The following is a 23223-nucleotide window of genomic DNA, read 5'->3' as shown; positions in this document are numbered from 1 at the left end:
AGATACTTCTCTTTTCAATGTGAATAAGCCTTTTTTTGGTAAATCTAAGACATATAAACTAATCTAACAAATAAACGCACGGACTCACACATTCACACAAGTTGCAGGAAGATCGAAAATTAGGGAAAAATGAGTTTAAGAGGTAAAGTTACTTGAGTTGTGTGGCTGGTTGAAGTTGAACGGGCAGTCGAGGTCAGACTCGGAGACCGGCATTACAAAACTTAACTCAGAACATGAAACTCTCAAACGGAAAAGAAAATAAGTAAAGTTGGACGAGGCTAGGTGGTGTTTCTTCTCATCGTGGCTAAGTAGCAGCAGGCAGGCCGAAGCACTCTGGAACCGCGCTCAAAGAACAGTGATGACTAAAAGCATGGCTAAAAGCTAAAGCTAAGAAGCAAAATAAAAGCAAACTACAAGCAGGCATGACTAATAGCAGAAGCTAAACGCAAGCTAAAAGCATACTAAAAAGCTGGCATGACTGATAGCAAAAGCAAAGCTAAAACTAAAAGCAAGATTTTATGGTGTCCTAAGTATTTAAAATGGCCTGTTGGCCACACCTCAAATGTTGTCTTGACCAATCAGATATTGTCTTGGCTCAGGGGTATCATAAATCATATTTTATCTTATCAAGCACGTGGTCCGAATTTTCCCGCTCTTGCAGGGTATAATTTTGGACATGATTCCTATAACAAGAATATGATACATTTGACAAATAACTGATGGTCAGAACTGTTTCAAGCTAACAGAATCGAATACATACATACTAGACATGAATATGTATCCTTAAGCTATCCAATAGTTATTAAAAGACATACACAATAAGTGATTATGACATGATAGTCAAATGTGTGGGTTACATATAAATGAATAAGGAGTGAAGCGATGGACTGATAATTATTTATAAGTCTTTTTGAGTTCATTTTGGTCCATATATATGTAGAAAAGACAGTTTCTGTGCCATTCTTTTGACAAAGATTTCTGTGGAGACCAGAGTTTAAAAGGCCCCGCTTAGGAATTTCAGTCTGGTTCTGCTAGGTGGGTGTGTTTAAGGATATGGTGTATAACTCTCATGGGTTTACATGTGATGTCCGGCGTTGCATCTCAATTACTTGCCCCAAATTTGACAATCTCTTCTCCGAATTGAAATTGTCAGTAATTGTTCAATTGTTCAATTGTTCAATTGTCAGTAATGTTGAAAGCTGTTCTGTGAAAGAGTTGGTTGGTTTGTTATCTTCCTTGGGACTTGTGGCACAGAATGTTTTATGACTTCCTGTTGCCTTTTTGAGGAAATCGGCTCGTGTTTCAACCACAGTCCTAATCGACTCTTTAATTTGTCTGATTCAGGTCAGATCCGCTACACTACAATACATGTGTTTTATTTAACATATTTAATTATTTCAGGTATTGCCCAAACCTGGGTCATATTCTGAGTTTGCATTTCACTGTTTTAATTAATTTTGATGAATAATAATCAGTTTTTTTATGAATTAATGCACATTCTCATTTAGTCTAGAACTACATCATCATATTCACACAGGAGACTTGTCAGTCAATAAATGGGAAAACAAAGTAACTGCATTACTTTTTTGAAAAAAGTAACTTTTTTTCTATTAAAATAAAAAGTAATGCATTACTTTACTAATTACTTGAAAAAAGAAATTACTTGCAAGAAATATGTGTGTGTGTTCATCAATTAAATCAGCGCATTATTATAGAACACTGATTAACGGTGGCTTTGAAGCACCTGTGCAATAAACTGTTTTATTGCCTACTTGCTATCCATTAAGAATCCTGTATTCCGACAGACCATGGTATAACAATTTAATTTATTTTTTAATTTATTTTATTCAAGCTGTTTGATACTGAAAGGTATGTATATAAGTCAACTAGCCTATAAATAACGTGACTAGCTGGAAAAAGGGACAAAATCTTGGAACCTATAATTAATTTTCCCAGAATAATCATTAGTTTCACTTGTTCTTTTTTTTTTTTAATTCCCTGAAAACTGACTCACTGTTAAAGAAGAAAAGAGCACAAAAACAGTTTTTTCAGCATTACAGGCTTATCATTATCATTGGTGTGGGATGGCATTTGTTTTGAACATAAGGCTATCTATATAAAATGTCCTTTTCAAGACATTCACTGTGGGTGGGGGGACTTATTAGCGTTCATTCAGTAGCTGTCACAGCCTCAAATGACTCAGATTTATTGTTTTATCTCCTCCACGGGAATTTCTTTTGTGCATCCAAACCTGCTAACCTCAGTGCGGTGACAGGAAATGTTCAAATTTTACCTTCGCGTCGCAAGATAATATTTTGCAAAAAAGCACTCTCGCACACACACATGCCTCATTTTACAGGAAATTTGCTGAAGGCAAATGTACAGAAAGAGAGTGAAATGTACTAGACTCACTTCCATGAACATCTTAACATCATTTCAGCAACAAGAGTGACAGCTATTTCTCATCATGACTGAAGCATATACAGACAGGTAAACATAATTTTTATTTATTGAATTTTTATCATGTTGTGTTTTAAACCATCATTAAAACATTTTAATAAATTTTGAGGATTGGCTCTAGATTGTAACCTTGTTCCCTAAGAACAGCCCAATATATTACATTCAATGTTTTTTTTTTTTATCCAGTTATTATATCACATATTGTACAAGTGATTGTATGTCTGATCTATTCAGCATAAGGAGTATTTTAGGACATCTTGACTGTACTGTGCAAGTACTGTTATTCACAAAAGTAGTACATGATATCACATTGATGTATGATAGTGGGATTGCGGTGGGATGCTTGAGAAACCTGTGGTTAATCAACTTGCTGCGACCTTCTTCTGTTTGTATGTATTTGATATTTGAAAACAATGTGGTCTGCATGTGGTAGCTTTGAGGTTTGAGTTTAAATTGTTGTCCCTGTCAAATTTTGTATAAAAAAATCTAAAAGCATTTATTAAATGCTTACCTTTTGAATATGTATTATTAGATACACTTGTAACACACTTGACCCGTGAAGTACTACCGTACTGTCAGTGTATCGCTGCCTGCCCTATATAATACATATATACCATAATAAAACTTTGTCTTCTGTGCAGCCACTAACCATTAAGCAATGAAATATAGTTACTCTCTACAAATTATTAAGGTTAATTTATGTAAGCAAACTGGCATGCCTTCTGACTCACAATTTCCCGAATTATACAGTGAAATCCCCATGATTTGCTAATGAACAGTGCAATTTACTGACATGATCTTTCACACTGATGATGACATTATTGCACATCAGTGTGGCTTGAAAAAAAAGTTTGAAGAATCATTATATGATGAGTCAAACGCGTGGTTGCGATCCATATAAGTGGCATGTTACCAGTTTTATTAATTGTGTTTAAACTATCTTTTTTAATATTGATATAAGCAATTAATTAATCAGCCTGTCACTAAATCACATTTACTGTTTGTTACAGCATGAATACAGCAGCATATGATAGCTACGAAACAGAAACCGTTTGTACGATTGAGGGTTCACAACTGAATCCACATCTCAAGGCTGCCATTTTCTACATGGTTTTTGCACTTGGCCTCATTGGTAACATCACCGTCTTATGGGTCCTCTTGAAATTCATGCATGTGAAAAATATGACAAATCTCTGCCTTCTGAATCTGGCTCTGTCAGACCTACTGATGGTCCTCTCACTGCCCTCTTGGGCTCTTTATGCACAGGGCCACTACTTTAAAGCCAATGAAATGTGTAAGGCAATGGCGGGTACATACCAAGTTGGATTTTACAGCGGGATCTTATTCGTGACTCTAATGAGCGTGGATCGCTATTTGGTCATTGTACATGCCGTTGCGGTGCTGGGAGCGAAGATGATGCGATATGGAATCGTGGTGAGTCTCATTATATGGATGGTTTCCATCTGTGCTGCCCTTCCAGAGGCCATCTTTGCAGCAATGGTCACAGAGGAAAACATTACCAGCTGTCAGAGAGTTTATCCTGTTGGGTCAGCCCAGAAGTGGAAGCTTTTCCGTAACTTTGGTGAAAATGCAGTAGGACTATTCATCTCTTTGCCCATTTTAGCCTACTGCTACATCAGGGTCCTAATGGTTGTGAAGAAGACAAAAAACTCAAAAAAGGAACGGGCCATAAAGCTCATTTTAGGCATTGTCATCGTGTTTGTGGTCTTCTGGGTGCCCTACAATGTGATGGTATTTCTGAAAACCTTGGAGGAGTTTGGCTTTCTAAGTGGCTGCGAGGCTTATCGTGGTATCAACATGGCCATGGACGTGACAGAGACGATCGCACTCACTCACTGCTGTGTAAATCCGATCATTTATGCTTTTGTTGGAGAAAAGTTCAGAAAATCCCTAATAAGTATGTTTTCAAGATATCTTGGATGTGTGAAGACTTACCAGTCGTCATCTACGCAATCCAAAGTTTCAGAGAATGAAACTTCCAACACGGCTATTTTTTTTACATCTCCCATAAAAAGTACACAAGTGTAGGTTGGAAATTTTTTGTTTCTTTGTAAATATTGTGCTTATCATTTAAGATGTCTTCATTCATGTGTTGCAACATATAATACATTTGATGGTAATATCATATCAATTAGACTACCTCAATTAGTAAAACCAAATGTCAATGATAAAAATGAACCATCATACAAGCATGTGAAATCATACAAGAACATGAAAATTCTGCTTCAGCTTGGTGGGGCAAGAGATTCTTTCAGTCTTCTAGTGTTTGTGAATAAACTAGTGTTTTAGACACTGGCTTAAAAATGAACTTATGCATTAAATTGAACAATTTACAAATGATTAATGATTAAATGTTCCTCAATATCTCTAAGGTCGCATTACATGACCTGCTAAAAAGTTCATTACTGTTTCCGTATAATAGTTATTAACCACAGGAATAAAAATTTAAAAAATCATCCTTAACCACACACACTTCGAAGACAAAACCAAACACAAAAGGTTTTTCCCACACATGGGCTAAAAGAGGATGTGTGAGTGCAGTATCGATATAGAGGAACTGTTCTTTGAATGTATTACTGAATTACTAAATCGATATCTGTGAATTGTGTATTCCTAATGTCTGTTACATTTTATGCTTAAACTACTTATTTCAAATGCACTGATACACATATCAAGATGTATATCAATATGTAAATAAACAAATAAAATGATCAAACTGTTTCAAAAGTATTTTGTAATGCTACTGCTTACCAAAAGTGCCCTCCCTATAACACATATGGCACTGCAGTCACATACATGCCTATTTTATTTTAGTTTTAAATCTTTGACAAACAGTGTCTCTGAAGCCTAACAGTATACTGAATTATGCTATTTTAAACATGTGGATGCAGAAATTAACCTTTTACTAAAGTGGCATATTTATGCATATTATCATGCAATAATATATCAAATATGGCATAATATTTGGACCATGGAATTTTAGATTTGATTTTTAGATACTTTAATTTTAATTTTATTTTTTTTTACATTAATGGGGTTTTGTTTACACACTATGTTTGCTGCTCCACATCTACACTGTCAGCCAAAATTAGGTGTACAACAGCTTGTCACTGAGGTAGTGCCCTCAAAGGGTGCATATTAGCACCTTAGAGTAGTAATTTGTATCCTTAAGGTAGCAAAATTTACTCTTATGGTATTATTATAAACACTAGGGGAAACAGAAGGAACAAAGTTGTCCCTTTGAGGATACTTCCCAGTGACAGGCTGTTATACCCCTTGAAGGTACTTTTTTGTTGTCAGCGTGTCCTGTATATAAACAGTCTGTTGTTTATGTTTGTAGTGTGATTCAAATGCTTGAATGATGAATTAACTAATAATAATAATAATAATAATAATAATAATAATAATGGTTGTTACCTATATAATCAATACAAAATGCAAATCCAACTCAATAATAAATACTGTAGCATATCTCCTTGCATATAATTTTATTTATTTATTTGGCCATATTGGTTGTCATGTGTAAAACATCAGGAAGGTTCGGAAATAACTTCTTGTAAAAGTGTGAATAACGTATGTGAAGCTTCAAGGAAGTAACTTCACACTAACCATTGTCTTTACCTTTTAAGCTAGAGCAGAAAGCCACAGTTTTCTGAAGAGACATGCACTGCAGAGTGAAACGGATTTCCTGTGTTCTTTGGCTCTGATGCAAACAGTACATTAAGACTGCTGACATGACTATTGTTTCAAAAAGCACAAAACAGATTAGGAAAATAAATCCAGAAAGTATTTTATATAAAATGTGCATCCAAACTATACAGTAATGTGATATTAATAAAATGTATAGTAATAATGCCCTAATCAAAATGATAATCTAAAACAATGTGTCAAAAACCTTGCAAAAATTGTCTATAGGGTCTAAAACGACATTCTTTTTTATAGCGCTTTTTACGATACAAATCATTGCAAAGCAACATTACAGAAAATTTCAATTTCAATTTCTATAACATTTAGCAGTAGCTTATCAGTGGTAATTTTCAGTTTATAGGCATATGGTAGAAATGTTCTGAAAAATTAATAAACTACATTCAAATAGATATGAACACTATCAACATCAATTATTATATGATGTAATCACACTTGTGGCAATATTTGTTATTTCTGTATGTTGTTTCAGGGTTAGCATCATCTAAGGTCCTCTGAGGGGTTAGCGTAGCTGCTGTTCCAACCAAGTAAAATTAATTAGTTTAACCCAAGCTAAAGAATAATAATGTGCATTTGATCAGATATAACTGCAGTCCAAAATAATGAGATGCAATACTTGGCGAAAGAGATTTAAACAGAGAAAGAGTGTGTCTGAACCCCGAACATTATCGGGAAGGCTATTCCAGATTTTGGAAGCCAAATGCGAAAAAGCTCTCCCTCTTTAATGGACTTTGTTATCCTAGGTACTACCAAAAGTCCAGCATTTTGTAACCTTAGGGAGCATGATGGATTGTAGCATGGTAGAAGGCTAGTTAGGTATGCAGGAGCTAAACAATTTAGGGCCTTATAGGTAAGTAATAATATTTTGTAACTGATACAGAACTTAATAGGTAGCCAGTGCAGAGACTGTAAAATTGGGGTAATGATCATATTTTCTTGACCTGGTAAGGACTCTAGCCGCTGCATTTTAGTCTACCTGTAGCTTGTTTATTGAAGATACAGGACAACCACCTAGAAGTGCATTACAATAGTCCAGTCTAGAGGTCATGAATGCATGAACTAGCTTTTCTGCATCAGAAAAATGTAACATGTTTTGTATCTTAGCAATGTTTCTAAGATGGAAGAATGTGGTTTTTGTAATATGGGAAATAAATCTTGTTTTCAAAAGACAAGTTGCTGTCTAATATAACATCCAGATTTTGGACTTAGAGGAAGTAACAGTACATCCATCTAGTTGCAAACAGTAATCTACGAGATTGTGTGTATTGTGTTTTGGTCCAATAAGTAATATCTCTGTTTTATCCGAATTTAATAGGAGAAAATTATTGGAAAATTATTTTAACACACTCTTTTAGCTAAGATAATTTTGAAGTTTCATCTGGTCTCATTGAGATATATAGTTGAGTATCATCAGCATAATATTGGAAACGAATCCCGTATTTTCTAATAATATTACCAAGGAGCAACATGTATATTGAAAATAGCAGAGGACCTACGACAGTTCCGTGTGGCATTCCATATTTTACTGGTGAAAAATGAGATGATTCATGTTGTTACAGGTAACAACTCTTTCAGTTATTTAATGGGTACAGGATGTAATAAACATGTTATTGGTTTAGATGCAGTGATACGTTTATTTAGCTCTTCCTGTCCTATAGTTGTAGAGCACTGCAGTTTATCTTTGGGTGCGATGGATGAAACTGAAGTATTAGAATTAACATTTTATCAGTGAAGAAATTCATAAAGTCATTACTATTAAATGTTGATGGAATATATAAATTGGCTGGTTATTTGTTAATCTATCCACTGTGCTAAATAAAAACATTGGATTGTTTTATTTATTTTCAATGAGTTAGGGATATGTCCTGGCAGTTTCTAGAGTCTGTCTATAGCTGGACATACAGTTTTTCCACGCAATTCTAAAGTTAGTTTTTCTCCAGTCTTTTTGTGCTCAAGACTGTGAGTTTCTTTCTTGAGAGAGTGGGTATTACTGTTATACCATGGCACAGTACGTTTTTCTCTAAACTTTTTCAATTTGATGCGGGCAACAGCTTCTAATGTATTAGAGAGAATAGTGCCCATGTTGCCCATGTTGCCAGTTCAGTATTTATCCAAATCTATCAACAGGATATTTTTGATCAAGTATCTGGTGCATGGCATGATGCAAGTTCATTCATTGATGTTTTTGATTGGACTATGTGATCACACACAACCACTTCCACGTTATGAGGTACATGTGATTTTATCTGCATGCAAATGTTATAGGTAAGACCACATTCTGGGACAATCAACACGAACGCATGCACGCACGCATGCACGCACACATGCACACATGCACACATGCACACACACACACACACACACACACACACACACACACACACACACACACACACACTGTTTAACCAAAGACTAGAACTATGCAGTTAAAAGGAAATGTTCAAAATAAACATTTTGTATTCACCAATACAATTTACACCAAAAGTCAGGTCCTATAACCTGTGGTGTTCGCAGTCAAAAATGACCAGCCTTTTAAAAATTGCTAATACATTTCTTGTTACACTATATTATTACCAAATATTGCATTCAACATTTTTGTTTTCTTTTAGCTAGCACAGGTTTAGTAATTGACATTAAAACTGATTGTTCATAGGCCTCACAGATCTTAGCCTGACTGATCAGATGATAAAATTAATCTCTGTGAAAAGGAAAGCCTGTAATACTAAAAAAACATGTGAGTGTGCATGTGTGTGTGTGCATGTGTTAGTGTATGCATGTATTCATGTATTCATGCATGCACAGGTCTGAGGCCTACGTTTGCAAGCATAAATGCACATACCGTATTTTCCGCACTATAAGGCGCACCGGATTATAAGACGCATAAAATAGAAGATTCTGCAGTCAAACGTTTGACTGGGTTTGCGTTATGCATCCACTAGATGGAGCAGTGCTAAAGGGAATGTCAACATTTTGACAGAGCGCTTGATCCATATATAAAGTGCTCCGGATTATAAGGCGCACCGTTGTTTTTTGAGAAAATTATAGGCTTTTAAGTGCGCCTTATTGTGCAGAAAATATGGTATGTAAACATGAACATGATGAACATGCTCCTGAAAACTAAATGTTTCTCTTATTTGCATTATTAATATAATGCATATTATAGTCCAAGGGTGGCGAACTTCAGGCCTTGATAGCCGCAGCCATGCATAGCACCTGCCTTTAGCTTCCAAGTAACAGGTCAGACTTTAATTAGCTTGTTCAGGTGTGATTGATTAAGGTGGAAGCAAAACTTTGCAGGGGTGCCAACGTTTGTCACCCTTTGTTATAGACTTATGCTGTGTTCACACCAAACGCGAACAGAGCGTCTTGCGCGAATGATTTAAATGTTAAGTCAATGTAAAGATGCGTTTACGTTTAGGTCTCGAGGCGCGAATGAGGCGTTTAGCACGGTGTGGTAGACTGGTGACTGGGCCTTTGACGTGTATTTGCGTCTGATGCCCGAGTTGAAAATTTTTAACTTTGGCGTCAATTCGCGCCGCGTTAACCAATCAGGAGCCTGCTCAGGAGTCACTCATTCAACATGGAGGAACGACTAATGTTGTCAGTGAGCAGTCACCCGGAGCTATATGACACAAGCACATATAATTCATCCAAGAAGTTACCTTGTGGTCCTGGGGGTCGATAAACAACTATAAAATGGATTTTAAAAGTATGGGTAATAGTGACTGAATGTGATTCAAAGGAGCTATCAATGTCCAGAGAAGGTAAATGAATACATTTCCAATCATTAGAGATGAGCAGACCACTACCTCCACCTCTTCCAGTGAAATGGGTGTGGGAAAATGAGAAATTATTGGAGAGTGCTGCAGGAGTTGCAGTGTCCTCTGGTTTGATCCACTTTTCTGTCAGGGCCATGAGGTTTAGTCTTGAATGACTAGAAATAGATGTAATGAAATCTGCTTTGTTTACTGCAGACTGACAATTACAAAGACCAATAGAAAAAAAGTAGTGTATTAGCAGACACAGGCAATGTGCGCAGGTTGTTAGGATATTTTTTTTTTTTATGCATTTAGTAGACACTTTTATCCAAAGAGACATACATTGCATTCAGGCTAACATATTTCTACTATCATGTGTTCCCTGGGATTCGAACCCCCAACCTTGCACTGGCTAATGCAATGCGTCACCAGTTGAGCTACAGGAACACTAAAGGATATCGTGTGTGATGTGTGGTTTGCAAGTGAGAGTAATAGTTTGGATATGGAAATACATAGTAAGAGTTTAAATTGAGTTCAGAAACTGAAACAGAACTGAAGCAAGGTGTAGAAAAGAGAATGAATCAAAAGTGAATCTTGTGTCCCTTGCCAGTGTCCCTGCATGGAGTCTCACAGTAGAGTCATCGGTCTTTACATGAGGGCTGCTATGACCGCTGCTGCGGTATACTAACCTTTTTTGTACTCGTTTGACAAAATGGAAATTGAATTCAGCTGAATAGACTTTGCTTTTATCACAACAAAGGGCTAAGCAAGCACATGACACTGACAAGTAATACGATACAGGGCGAGACCAAACGCGACTTCAGCACTTCAGTCTCAACACAGTAAACAAAAAAATTGCTTCCAAGCTACGACAACTGCGCTAAACACTAATGATGCGTCGCAAGTCACATACTATCCATCCTAAATATTTTCTGAAAACAGAATTAGTATCTCCCAAATCATAGAATGTTGAAAGGAGTATGCCAAAGATTCCCAGATGGTCTACTACTTGAGATTACAATTCAAAGTCCAGATCGATGCACACTCTAACGGCTAATATTGCCCACAACACATTGCATGGTGGACGAGGATTTGATTAGAACTACAAACATGCATAAAAAGTGTTTAAAAACTACTAACATGGTGGATATGCGAAACCGATGGACAGGCAGAGAAAGGGTTTTGAGTGATAAATAATCAATGTATAACCTGATTAAAATATTTATATTATATTATGCACATTATATTTCATCTGCAGTAACATTGTGAACTTTTATAATGACACGTTTGGTCATTAACTTTTTAATGCATCATTATGCATACACAAAGAGAGTTCTCGGCATGATAGACCCACGACTGGTAAATCAACATTCCTCTTTTCTCTCCAATATGATAGAAAATTTAATTTTGTTAACTGTTGATAACAGTGCAATTTAAACAGTAATAGATTGCACATAACTAAGCAACAGAGTGTCCGTTAAAGACACAGTATGTCCCAAAGCTTGCCTACTATTCTGCTCAAAAGTACGTATTTTTCGGACTATAAGTCGCACCTGAGTATAAGTCCCATCAGTACAAAAAAACGTCATAATGAGGGAAAAAACATATATAAGTCGCACTGGACTATAAGTCGCCTTTATTTAGAACCAAGAACCAAGAGAAAACATTACCGTCTACAGCCGCGAGAGGGCGCTCTATGCTGCTCAGTGTAGGCTACAGGAGCACTGAGCAGCATAAAGCGCCCTCTTGTGGCTGTAGACGGTAATGTTTTCTCTTGGTTCATGTCTCTTAGTTCATTTCAAATTAATTTTGATAAATAAGTCGCACCTGACTATAAGTCGCAGGACCAGCCAAACTATGAAAAAAAGTGCGACTTATAGTCCGGAAAATACGGTATGTACTTTTTCTTCACAAAAAGTGTACATATTTTTAGGGCATATAAGGTGAATTGGGATGAGCCTTGCTCATGTTATATATTATCTAACTATTATCTGATAATAGTTAATTATTATAAATAGTATATACTTTATAAACTTTAACATGTTTCACAAAATACAACTACTGGGTAGATTCCTGAGAGCTCATCTAATTTGTTAAAGTATCAAAAAATGCTGTAATTTCAAGTTACCAGTGAGTGTGCATGAAAAACACTGAAATGAGTTGGCTTCAATGCCAGAGCTTGTTATTGTTAGGAACTATTGGCAGCTCCATAACCCGCGTTACTTCTGCATTCCTCAGTTCGTACAGAAGTCACTGTTTTTCAATGGCTCTGAGTGAAACCAAAGGCAAATATAAATTAATCACAGGAAGAAAGAAAAGGCTGAGCCTAAATGATTCATTGTAGGCATTTTATCTGCTTCATGAACAATTCTACATAGGCTACATTTTATTGTATTGATTAATAATATTGCACATAAGTTTGTTTTCCATCTACTGGTTAAGATTTAAAACAAAAATTTGTTGTCACAGTGCAATGCATTCTGGGAATTTAGGACATGGGATCTACAGTAGAGACTGGGTGGTAGTGAATGTAGATGTTTTATATTATTTTATGTTTATATTACTCTACTTAAGATCGTCGGAATAGTTGGAATAGTTAAGGCTAAGTATGGGGTCTCACTTGGCACCATACAGTATGTCAGAATTTGCATAATGTGTTACATAAATAATAATTTTTTCAAGTACTTTTTTTTATTTGTTTTTCTTTTTAATGTGGTGCTTATGGTGGGGAGATCAAGGCTAACAAGAATTAAAAAAAAATAAAAATAAATAAAGCTAAGTTAAATATATTAGTATGATTTTATAAAATTTTTACAAATTATAAATATTATAATTAATTATATTTATAACATAAATATACAATATAATTATAAATATTATAATTAAATAAGATATTTTTTTCTAACTACTAATTATATTAGTAATAAAATTATTATTAAATGAAAAAGTTACAATTTAATTTAATATAATATGTATATGTATGTATATATATATATATATATATATATATATATATATATATATATATATATATATATACAGTGTTGGGAAGGTTACTTTGGAAATGTAATAGGTTACAGATTACAAGTTACCCTGTTTAAAATGTAATAGTAGTGTAACTTTTTCAATTACTTTATTAAAGTAATGTAACTAATTACTTTTGAGTACTTTTTGATTACTTTTCTAAATTTGTGAAAATTAAAGAATAATAAATAAAAGCATATACATCAACTTAAATACAGTTATCTAATAAGCATGTGACATATTCTGTAATAAACTCCTGAAACATTGGTGTTTTTTTTTAAACAGCTTTCTCTTTGTATATGATGATAGTTTTCTCAAAATAAGTAAAATGCACATGAAGTGACACAGAGCAGTTCTAAAAATTATGTTTATGTGCTCGTGTACTCCTATATTGAGGCAGCAGAGGTTGAAAACACTGCAAGCTTCAGTAGGCCTATAGTAAATGAAACCATGTCTTTGCCATTAATTCAGACTGGAAAATTCAAACTCATAGAAACAAATTCATGGACAAAACAATTTTTTGTATGGACCTGACATAAAAAAGGTTTAAATCTTTAATTTGGGGACATGCAAAATAATTAAAAGTTGTCTCCTGAACTGCACCTTCACTTCCATTTTTCTCTTCAGTCTCTTTATTTTGCCCTGTTATCCATCTCTCTCATGACTTTAATACTCAAGATTGAACAAAACTATACTTTACAATACTCTACAATACTACAATATCTTTATCGAAAAATCCTAATACTGTACACGAGTCATGTTTTTCCCTTACAAAAAATTACCATGCTTTTATTAGCCTATATAAAAGTAAAATAACCTTGTTTTTTTTTTTTTTTTTTTTTTTTTTTTTTTTTTTTGCAAATGGATTTGTATTTATTCTTAAATAAATACATTTGTAAAATAATTTTACATTTTTGGTTACCACAGTTAAACAATAGTAACCATTTTCTCTGGATTTATAGTTAAATATTAAAATGTTAATTTTCGTAAGGGTTGTGTTGTTGTCTGTCGTAGCTCCCCCTAAATCTATAAAAAAAAAATTGTTTTTTTTTTCAGCTAAATTACTACTGTAACATTACAACTGATAATAATGATGTCCTTTATATAGTATTTTGAGTGATGACTGATGAGCAACGTGCTGCTGCTTGATTAAATAAATAGAAAAACAAAGACAAAAAAGCATTTTTACAGATGAAATTGACCTGAAACCCTGAACAGTAGTTCTGCTTCTCTGCTCCAGCAGTCCTCTCTCTCTCTCTCTCTCTCTCTCTCTCTCTCTCTCTCTCTCTCTCTCTCTCTCTCTCTCTCTCTCTCTCTCTCTCTCTCTCTCTCTCTCTCTCTCTCTCTCTCTCTCTCTCTCTCTCTCTCTCTCTCTCTGTCTCTCTCGCATTGATTACTCTGAGTCTGATCCAAACCGTTTGGCGGAGGCGCGGAGAGCGCGCGAGTCATGACTAACAATTCATGACTTATTAGAGATTTAATTATCAAATGGCGGATTCGCAAATGATGGCTTTAGTACATTCGGCGTGCAATTATACAATAACAATATTAAAATAGAGGGGCAAATCATCTGCCAGGCCACCGGGAATTGTCCCGGTTCTCCCGGTGTCCAGTCCGCGCCTGATTTCCACAGACACGCAGAATGTGCAAGTCATATATTGCATCTTTGGGGCTTAATATTTACAGACACTAGTCCATGTCATGTTTTGATTCAAGTGTACTGACCTACTTTTGATTTAGTCATCCAAAATGCGGCATATTCCGTCCGCGTTAGGCATTTCGTTTTTATGACTGGATTCTTCGAACCAGACTGTGTTTCCGCATCCCGGAAATTATTAGGGCGGTATGTCTCAGAATAGTCAGTGCAATTTGGGAAAGAATCAGTTAAATCAGTATGTGGATGTGTGTAAATATTCAAATGTAATCCCCTTTGTAATCGTTAAAAATTTCATAAGTAACTGTAATTTAATTACTCATTTTTTCTTAGTAACTGTAACTAATTACAGTTACAATAATTTTGTAATTAAATTACGTAACGGCGTTACATGTAACTAGTTACTCCCCAACACTGTATATATATATATATATATAAACACTTTTTTCAGCAAATACTGATATAAGCACTCAACTAATCAGCTGTCACTAAATCACATTTACTGTTTATTACAGCATGAATGCAGCAGCATATGATATGAAACAGAAACCGTATGCACGATTGAGGGTTCACACCTGAATCCACATCTCAAGGCTGCCATTTTCTACATGGTTTTTGCACTTGGCCTCATTGGTAACATCACCGTCTTATGGGTCCTCTTGAAAATCATGCATGTGAAAAATATGTGAAATTATGTGACTTAAGCTGTAGATAAAAGTCACCTACAGCTTGGAAATTGACAGCAAATTTTCATTTTTGGATGAACTATCCATTTAAACCTCTTTACGACAGTCATTTTATGTCTACAGTACAGTCATCTGCAGCTGATATTCCTCTTTATAAATCTTTTTTTTTTAGCAAGGCACAATTGGTTTTAATAAAAGACTATATACATAGCTGAAATATAATTCATTTAACAAGAGTCAAGAGTTAAGTGCAACTATTGTAACCATATTACCATATAGTGACTTCATTTTTCTTCAATAAAACATCAAGTCAAAGAGAGATATAATGTGCTCTTTTATTTGTAGCTGATTCTGTTTATGAATGGATCCCTGACTGATATTCTGTATTTAGCTCATTTTTGGGGTTTCTGGATAAAACTGGTGCTGATATGGTTTAAGGCTGATATTCGGCACCACTGTTAAAGCTTATTCTGGCCTTATTCAAGGCTGGTTTGAGGTAATTTTTGTGTACAGTCGAATGTGTAGCCTTTCAAAGTATACTTCATTTTGTTAGTGTGTATGAACGCAGGTGGTCAACATATGTGCTCTGTAATGTTTTATCTTTGTCCAGTGCCTTGCACTATTTTTCTCCAGAATTAATGATCAAAAATATCTTTGAAAATGATTGTCATCCAAAATCGTCTAAAATCTCATAACTTTCTCTCACACAAGTGCTTGTCAATTCGGTTCTCTTACATGGTATTTTGTTTTTGTTGTCATTCTGTCTCTTTAGTTTAATTTTCCACTGTGACACTATGGCCAGGGCCAGTGTTGCCACTTCATGGAACAACCTTGTGGTACAAATGATGCATGGTACAGTACATGTATACTATTCTTTATGATAACATTTTATGCACTGTATGTGGAATCTCACATACACTTAAAAAACAAGTATACTTTGGGCTTTATACGTGTTACTTTTTGCCATTGACTTGTCCACATTTATGCTATAGATGAACCTCAAATGAACTTTGTTGAGAGGAGGTGAAGACTTCAGCAACATGTCAACAATTTTATATTTGAGCAAGCTCCATTTAAATATTGAAGCTATACTTCAAATGTGAAAATCTAGTTATATTTCTTTAAAATGATTTACATTTGCTACTATTAAGTCTAACACATCTGTGTTTTTACACAATATTTAAGCCTAAATAGTCTGAAGAAATAGAAAACTTTGAGTTAAACTTTTCCAAGGCCAAGGCAAAAAAGGAACCCACAAAAGTGCAAAGATAAACCATCCCTGCTATTGGCTTCATGTTTTCTGTTTTAGTGTCTTACTCATTCAGATGGTGCACATCCAAATCATTGTTATTTAATGATAAAACATTTGAAGAAAACCAGAGTCCATCTTACTATACAATGTTTCTGGTTATTCAGACGGATATCTTTTTTTAAAGCACAAGTGGTTGGGTGTGTGCAGAGCGTGTAAAACCACATAACACATTGCTTAGCTGTTCTGAGTACACATGAAAAGCTGAGCTTGTTTTTCTTTAAACTGGTTATTTATTGGCACATTTTATTATTTTTATTATTATTATTGCACCATTAAAGCACTATGAAGTTCATATTGCAGTGCTACAACATTTGAAAATAAAAATACAGAACATGACGTGACATACAGCCAATTATGGTGACCCATACTCGGAATTTGTGCTCTGCTTTTAACCCATACAAAGTGCACACACACCTACAATTCCTGCCAGCCCGAGACTCAAACTCACAACCCTTCGTTTGCGAGTCCGACTCTCTAACCATTAGGCCACAACTTCCCACATAGATGTATAGCAATGTAATTTCCTCTAAACTTTTTTAATCTAGTCGAAAAATGGTGGGAGCCAATAGACACATTGCTGTTGCAGCCAATATGAAAGTATATCTGCAATCTGCAGCCCCTACCCCAATTTAACTATACAGGAAGTACCATAAACCAATAGCCTGTGAAAAAAACAACAACCCTATAACAGAGCATGCTTTTTTGACCGATCTCATATGATACGATCTCATCTCATCTCATTTCATATCAACTTCCCGTCTTTGCTTGAAAGGTCAGGGGGCAAGATCAGTTTGCACTCTTGTAAGTATTCATTGCAAGCACATTTGTTTGACATCTTTTTAAAGTAGCATTTATTTATATGCCTTTAATATACATGGAGAGCATTTTAAATTTGAGCCCTAAGCCCTACTTTTACAGCAAACTCCTTTTGTAACAGTTTAAAATGGTTATGGTTTCACACTTTGGTTGGTAAACCAGCTGTTGTAAACATTCAATGTCACAGAACTAGTCTGAATGTCACAGGTGGTTTCCACCACAGATCGACGTTCATAGTGCTCATAGGTATGTGACATTTTCTGTAATGCTAATAAATAATTCATAAGACTTTATTTGTTAAATTTATAAAGTGGTAGGGTGAATTTGGAATTTTCACAGAATACTAATGAAGTTTTTCGAAAATCTTAATTGCAATTTTTAAATAAAACATCAAATTGCTCAGCACAAGAAGCCATGTTTTTTATGTGGTGGATAAAAGGCTAATACAATTATAATAATATTAAAAATTAATATTATTCATTGTCATTAATCTGATGTGGCTCAAATGAACAATAATGTATGCTTTTATGTGTGCGTATATCTCTACATTTCTGAGGAGGCATATTTAAGGCATATTGTTTGAAATGGTGCTATGAAACAATACTTTGTGTTTTTAAGTACAATATATATTTAAGGGCTGTACAAATACACTGCATTTAATAGAGTGTCCCCACTTTAACATTTATTAAAGAAAAATGCCTAATTGTTACTGATTAATGATATATATAATGTTTATTTTTCTATTAATGCAAAAAGCAGTTGCATATTGTCGCATAAAGTATGTATTGTAATACTATTTGTCTGTTTTTTTTTGTTTTTTTTTTTACTAATGCCTTAAAGATATAGCATTATGCTAAAACTTTCAGTTTCCCTGTTTGTCTTAGTTCACCTCTGTGTTTCTGATTATGAATTCTACAGCTGCGTTGCTGAGGTAAGACCAGACATCATCTCCAAATGTAGTTCAAACAGCAAAAAAAGAACGCTGAGAAACTGAGACATGAAAACAAATAAGTCTATACATCCACAAGTTATCCCGTTTTCAAACCTATAGATTTCTTTTTTAAAGGCTGGTCACATTAACCAATCAAGATATAAGATAGACATTTCATTTGTTTCTTTCTAGTGTGGGTCAGCAGAAGATGGAAACCACACCATTTTCCAGGTGAGGTCACATCACATTTATTAGTCACAGTTGCAGGAGAGCTCTGCTTTGCTTATAGTATAATTTCTTTTTTTGTTCAAGTGGGGATGGATACTCTACAAATGATACAACTGCTGATACAACTACAGGGGACTATTTTGACTACTATTATGAAGAAATTGTTTCAAACTCCTGTGTTTATGGAGATCATGGAGCTAGTATTCTTCCTGTGTTGTACTCTCTGTTTTTTGTGGTGGGATTTCTGGGAAACATACTGGTGGTCTGGGTGGTTTTGATGGGTGTGAAGCTGAGAAGTATGACTGACATCTGTCTTCTGAACCTGGCTATTGCTGACCTGCTCTTGATCTCCTCACTCCCCTTCCTGGCACACAGTGCCAGAGACCAGTGGATTTTTGGAGATTTTATGTGCACTATGGTCCTCAGTGTCTACCACATTGGATTCTATAGTGGAATTTTCTTCATTGTACTGATGAGTATTGATCGGTACTTGGCTGTAGTTCATGCTGTGTTTGCCCTGAAAGTCAGAACAAGGACATATGGGATCTTAGCCAGTGTGGTTATATGGATTATTGCCGTTTCTGCATCCTTTCCTGAGCTGATATATCTCAAAACCACAGAACACAACAAAACAAAAATATGCATGTCTTATCAATCAAATGATAAAGATTCTTATCGTACTACAAAGGTATTTGGTATCTTTAAAATGAACATCATTGGTTTATTTCTTCCAATTTTTGTGATTGGATTTTGTTACTCAATGATCTTAAAGAGACTCCTCTCAGCTCGCTCTTCCAGGAGGCAGGCCATGCGTCTTGTCATCACAGTGATGGTGGTCTTCTTTTTCTGTTGGGCTCCATACAATATTGCTGCTTTTGTAAAAGCTTTAGAGATGATGGAACATATAACTTCATCTTGTAAAGGCAGTAAGGCAATCCGTCTAAGCCTGCAGTTCACAGAAGCTCTGGCTTACTCACACAGCAGTCTGAATCCCTTTCTTTATGTGTTTGTGGGAGAGAAATTTAGGAGGCAACTTTTTAGACTCCTGAATAAGACACCATTCAGTAGAGTGCGGTTCATGAAAAGTTACATTGTACAGGCCACAGGATCTGTTTACTCACAGACCACTAGTGTAGATGAGAGATTAAGTACAGCTGTTTGAATAGAATATGTCCCTGGACCACAAAACCAAAGTTAAATGGAGATTTATACATAATCTTAAAGCTAAATAAATAACTTTTTTCTTTTTTAGGATCAGACAATATTTGGCCGAGATACAACTGAAAATCTGGTATCTGAGGGTGCCATAAAAGTCAAAATACTGAGAAAATCATCTTTAAAGTTATCCAAATGAAGTTCACATAGCAATGCATATTACTAATAATTTTTTTACATATATTTACGGTAGGAAATTTACAAAATATCTTCATGGAACATGATCTTTCCTTAATATCCTAACAATTTTTAACATAAAAGAAAAATCGATAATTTTGACCCATACAACGTTTTTTTGGCTATTGCTAAAAATATGCCCATAGTGAAGAACCCCTATTACATTTACTGACAAAGTGTTTAAATCCATCCCCTAGCCCCAAGGAAAATAAAAAAAATAAAAATAAATTATATAAATGTGGGCAGTTTGTAGATGAGCAGTTTGAGTGGAAGATGAATTGGAAAGTATGTACATAAGGCAAAGTTCTGAACATTGCATGATCTGTCTTTTTAACTTTAACAGTCCAACGTAATTTTCAAGCCTCATAGAGTTATTTGTGCATATAAATGTTTGTATTTAATTTTTATTTAATCATTTAATTTGTATTCATACTTTTTGCTTTTGTTATGGCTTGTAGTTATACACATAAATACATATACATGAATATACATGAATTGCACTTTTCCTAAAATTATAACTATATGAATTACATTATTGTAAGAATACATAGCTTCAGTAAAATGTTAATAAAAATCAATAAAAACAGCTTCACATGTAAGTGTGGCTCACTTTGCAGAGTGATTATTTTACCCCAATGATAACAGCAGGAAGGTTAGATGGTAACACACTTTAACCCATATATAATATATATATGGGCATAATGGCCTAAAGGTTTTTGGTGATTAGTATAATTTTGATACATTTTATTTTCTGAACAAATGCTGTTAAAATAGGTTTGAAATAATGCTACTTTGAGAGTGTATTCAACCCTGTTTTTATACCAGTTTTTTTATACAGAAAAAGTGCACACACACTCACACAAACACACACACACAAACACACACACACACACAAAACACACCAGAGGTTTATGGTCACAGGTAAAGAAAGCAAATCCATTATGCTCCCTATTTGCTATCATAATATAAAAAATCACTTTGGGGCATTCATTTTTAGTAGACGCTGCATTTTTAGATTATGGTAAACAGGCAAAAGTCACAAGAACGAAAGTGTATGCTTCTCGATGGGTTATAAAATATAACGCAATGAGTGATGGTGATGAAATGGCCAACTCTGCCATTTGAAGCAAAATAACACGTACTGCACTCAGAACAGGTAAATGATGTAATCTATGTTAAAACACATCTCAAAAACAGCCCTAAACTCATGTAGAGCTGACGCAATAGAAACCAGGTCACAGTCTTAACCACAGACCCCAGCCACTACTCCTCTCCAGAAGCATGATTCTAATCGTGCTCAACTATGTTTCTCCCACGATGAGCTGATAATAAGTTGACATTATGATTCAGTCTAATATCCCCAGTACAGTCCTTCTAATAAAATTATGTGTCATGTTCCCATATCTGACCAGTCATCGTGATTAAGCCTTCACTAGCCAGTCAAAACATTATGTGTTAAACATCACTAACAGGACAGGATGCACTGACACCTCCTGAGGGACTATCCCCATTACCATAATGAAACTGGTGCTTGCTGCTTCTGCTTTCTACAAGTTTGGAAATTTTTCTCAAAAGAGTCACAGACACTACAGGTAAAATTAAACACACATGTTGTATTCCAACACAATGGCTATGGCATTTTCAATGAAAACTGCAAGGAGTATCGTGTTAAAACATATAATGTATGCAAACATCTATCGTTTCTTAAGGACAAAATTGGTTGAGGTTAATCCAGTACAACCCAAACCTAATTTACACAGTTTAGGAATGCACATTGTACATTACAAAGCAAATTTGAACATGCTCTTATTACACTCCTTTACAAGTTCAATACATGAACGTGATTTAAATTTAGCTTGTTTTTTTTTTCACACATTGCTGCAGCGACTCTTTTCACCCTCTGACTTATATACACTGTTTTAGTTCCTCTCTTTTTAAAGCCCTGTCTTTTGAAAAAGCCTTGTCTGCTCTGATTGGTCAATTACTTAGTGCATGTTGGAAATGTAACACCTCTTACCATAACCAGGTTTCAGCTCCGGAGGCCTTTATGAGCAATTGTAAACAACATTATCTATGGCATGTGGTAATTGTGGTATAAGTATTGGAAGTCTGGAGGAAGAAAAAAGTTTGCAGAAGTGACTGAAAATACTAAAAACAGACAAACAAACACATAAATATGTATTATTTTCCTTGATGCCAGATTTTAGCTTACTTTTCCCCCCTTTTTTCACACTAGCAAACACCAAAATACAATACTTTGAAAATACACTGTGGTTCTTCAGCGTTTAATCTAGATATAAAATGTACTATATAGTACACATAGATATATTTCACACTTAATTTCAAATTTAAGGGTTGCCATGTACCAGAATATTTATTCAAAGCCAAACTCAACACAAACACATCAAAAACAAAGAAAACTAGCTTTTGGATAATTTTAGTTAAAGGCTTGCTTATTTGTATTGTGCACATTTTATTACTAGAATTATTATTATTATTATTTTATTATTAATATTTTAGTTCCCTATCTGTCGGTCACTACGAGTTATGTCGAACGACATATGGGGTCTCACTTGGGAGGCCAATCATCTCTGAATTTAAGAGAAAACGCCAATGAAAATTGGCTAGTGGATTAACACACCTGAGCCACTCCCCGTGCCACGGGTATAAATAGGGCGACAGGTGCATCCACTCATTAGATTTTTGCTTCGGAGCCGAGTGGTTGTATGAAAGCTGTTATACTCCACAAAGCCATTCATCTGCTGTGTCGGGAAGCTGTTCTGGTTGGCGGTACGGCGCAAACAGCTGTGTCCCTTTCAGCGATTCCCCTGGGCGCTTCAACTAAGAGAGCAGATGTCCTAAAAGAGCAAATCGCCGACGATTCGCGTCTTTTTAAAGACGCCGTTTCGTCCGCGTCCTTCTGGATGCGGTCGTTTCCTGTTCTCTGACAACGGCCACGTTCGTTGTCTTCCGTGTCTGGGCATTCAGCATGCTGAAGGCGCGTTAGTGGATGGTTCATGCACGCACTGCGTGTGTGACCATGGCAACGCTGTGATCGCGTCTCTCCTTTCTTAAAGGGAAAGGAGCAGACCCCTCTGTCACTACCCGTTCCGGTTTCTCTGTCACGAGCAGAGGACCGCCGGCTAGTGCTCTGGGAGATTTGGAGGTGACAGTGAGAGCTTCTCCGCCGGGCCACGCCCCACGGACCTCTTACCCCTTCCGCAGCCCTTACAAAA

At 35.4% G+C, this 23223-nt stretch overlaps 2 protein-coding genes across 2 annotated transcripts; both read left to right on the top strand.

Annotated features, from left to right (window-relative positions):
• The first annotated feature begins 2249 nt into the window (after positions 1 to 2249).
• On the top strand, positions 2250 to 4674 carry si:cabz01093077.1 (C-C chemokine receptor type 4). The gene is made up of 2 exons (XM_059566990.1): positions 2250 to 2490; positions 3471 to 4674. The coding sequence occupies exons 1-2, from the start codon at positions 2468 to 2470 to the stop codon at positions 4507 to 4509; spliced, it is 1062 nt and encodes a 353-aa protein (XP_059422973.1). The 5' UTR covers positions 2250 to 2467; the 3' UTR covers positions 4510 to 4674.
• A 13619-nt stretch (positions 4675 to 18293) lies between these two features.
• Positions 18294 to 19782, top strand: LOC132157679 (C-C chemokine receptor type 5-like). The gene is made up of 3 exons (XM_059566989.1): positions 18294 to 18367; positions 18560 to 18598; positions 18680 to 19782. Exons 1-3 carry the CDS (start codon positions 18342 to 18344, stop codon positions 19755 to 19757), a joined length of 1143 nt encoding a protein of 380 aa, XP_059422972.1. The 5' UTR covers positions 18294 to 18341; the 3' UTR covers positions 19758 to 19782.
• Positions 19783 to 23223: the final 3441 nt, after the last annotated feature.

The sequence above is a fragment of the Carassius carassius genome, chromosome 15, assembly GCF_963082965.1.
Source record: "Carassius carassius chromosome 15, fCarCar2.1, whole genome shotgun sequence".
NCBI lineage: Eukaryota > Metazoa > Chordata > Actinopteri > Cypriniformes > Cyprinidae > Carassius > Carassius carassius.
The sequence above is the reverse complement of the archived record's forward strand: the minus strand, read 5'-3'. Positions and strand labels throughout refer to the sequence as shown.

Coding starts and splice junctions, on each gene's coding strand:
- si:cabz01093077.1 (XM_059566990.1), top strand. CDS start 2,468: ATGACTGAAGCATATACAGACAG. Junction 2,491..3,470: donor ACTGAAGCATATACAGACAG/GTAAACATAATT, acceptor TGTTTGTTACAG/CATGAATACAGCAGCATATG.
- LOC132157679 (XM_059566989.1), top strand. CDS start 18,342: ATGAATTCTACAGCTGCGTTGCTGAG. Junction 18,368..18,559: donor TCTACAGCTGCGTTGCTGAG/GTAAGACCAGAC, acceptor GTTTCTTTCTAG/TGTGGGTCAGCAGAAGATGG. Junction 18,599..18,679: donor GAAACCACACCATTTTCCAG/GTGAGGTCACAT, acceptor TTTTTGTTCAAG/TGGGGATGGATACTCTACAA.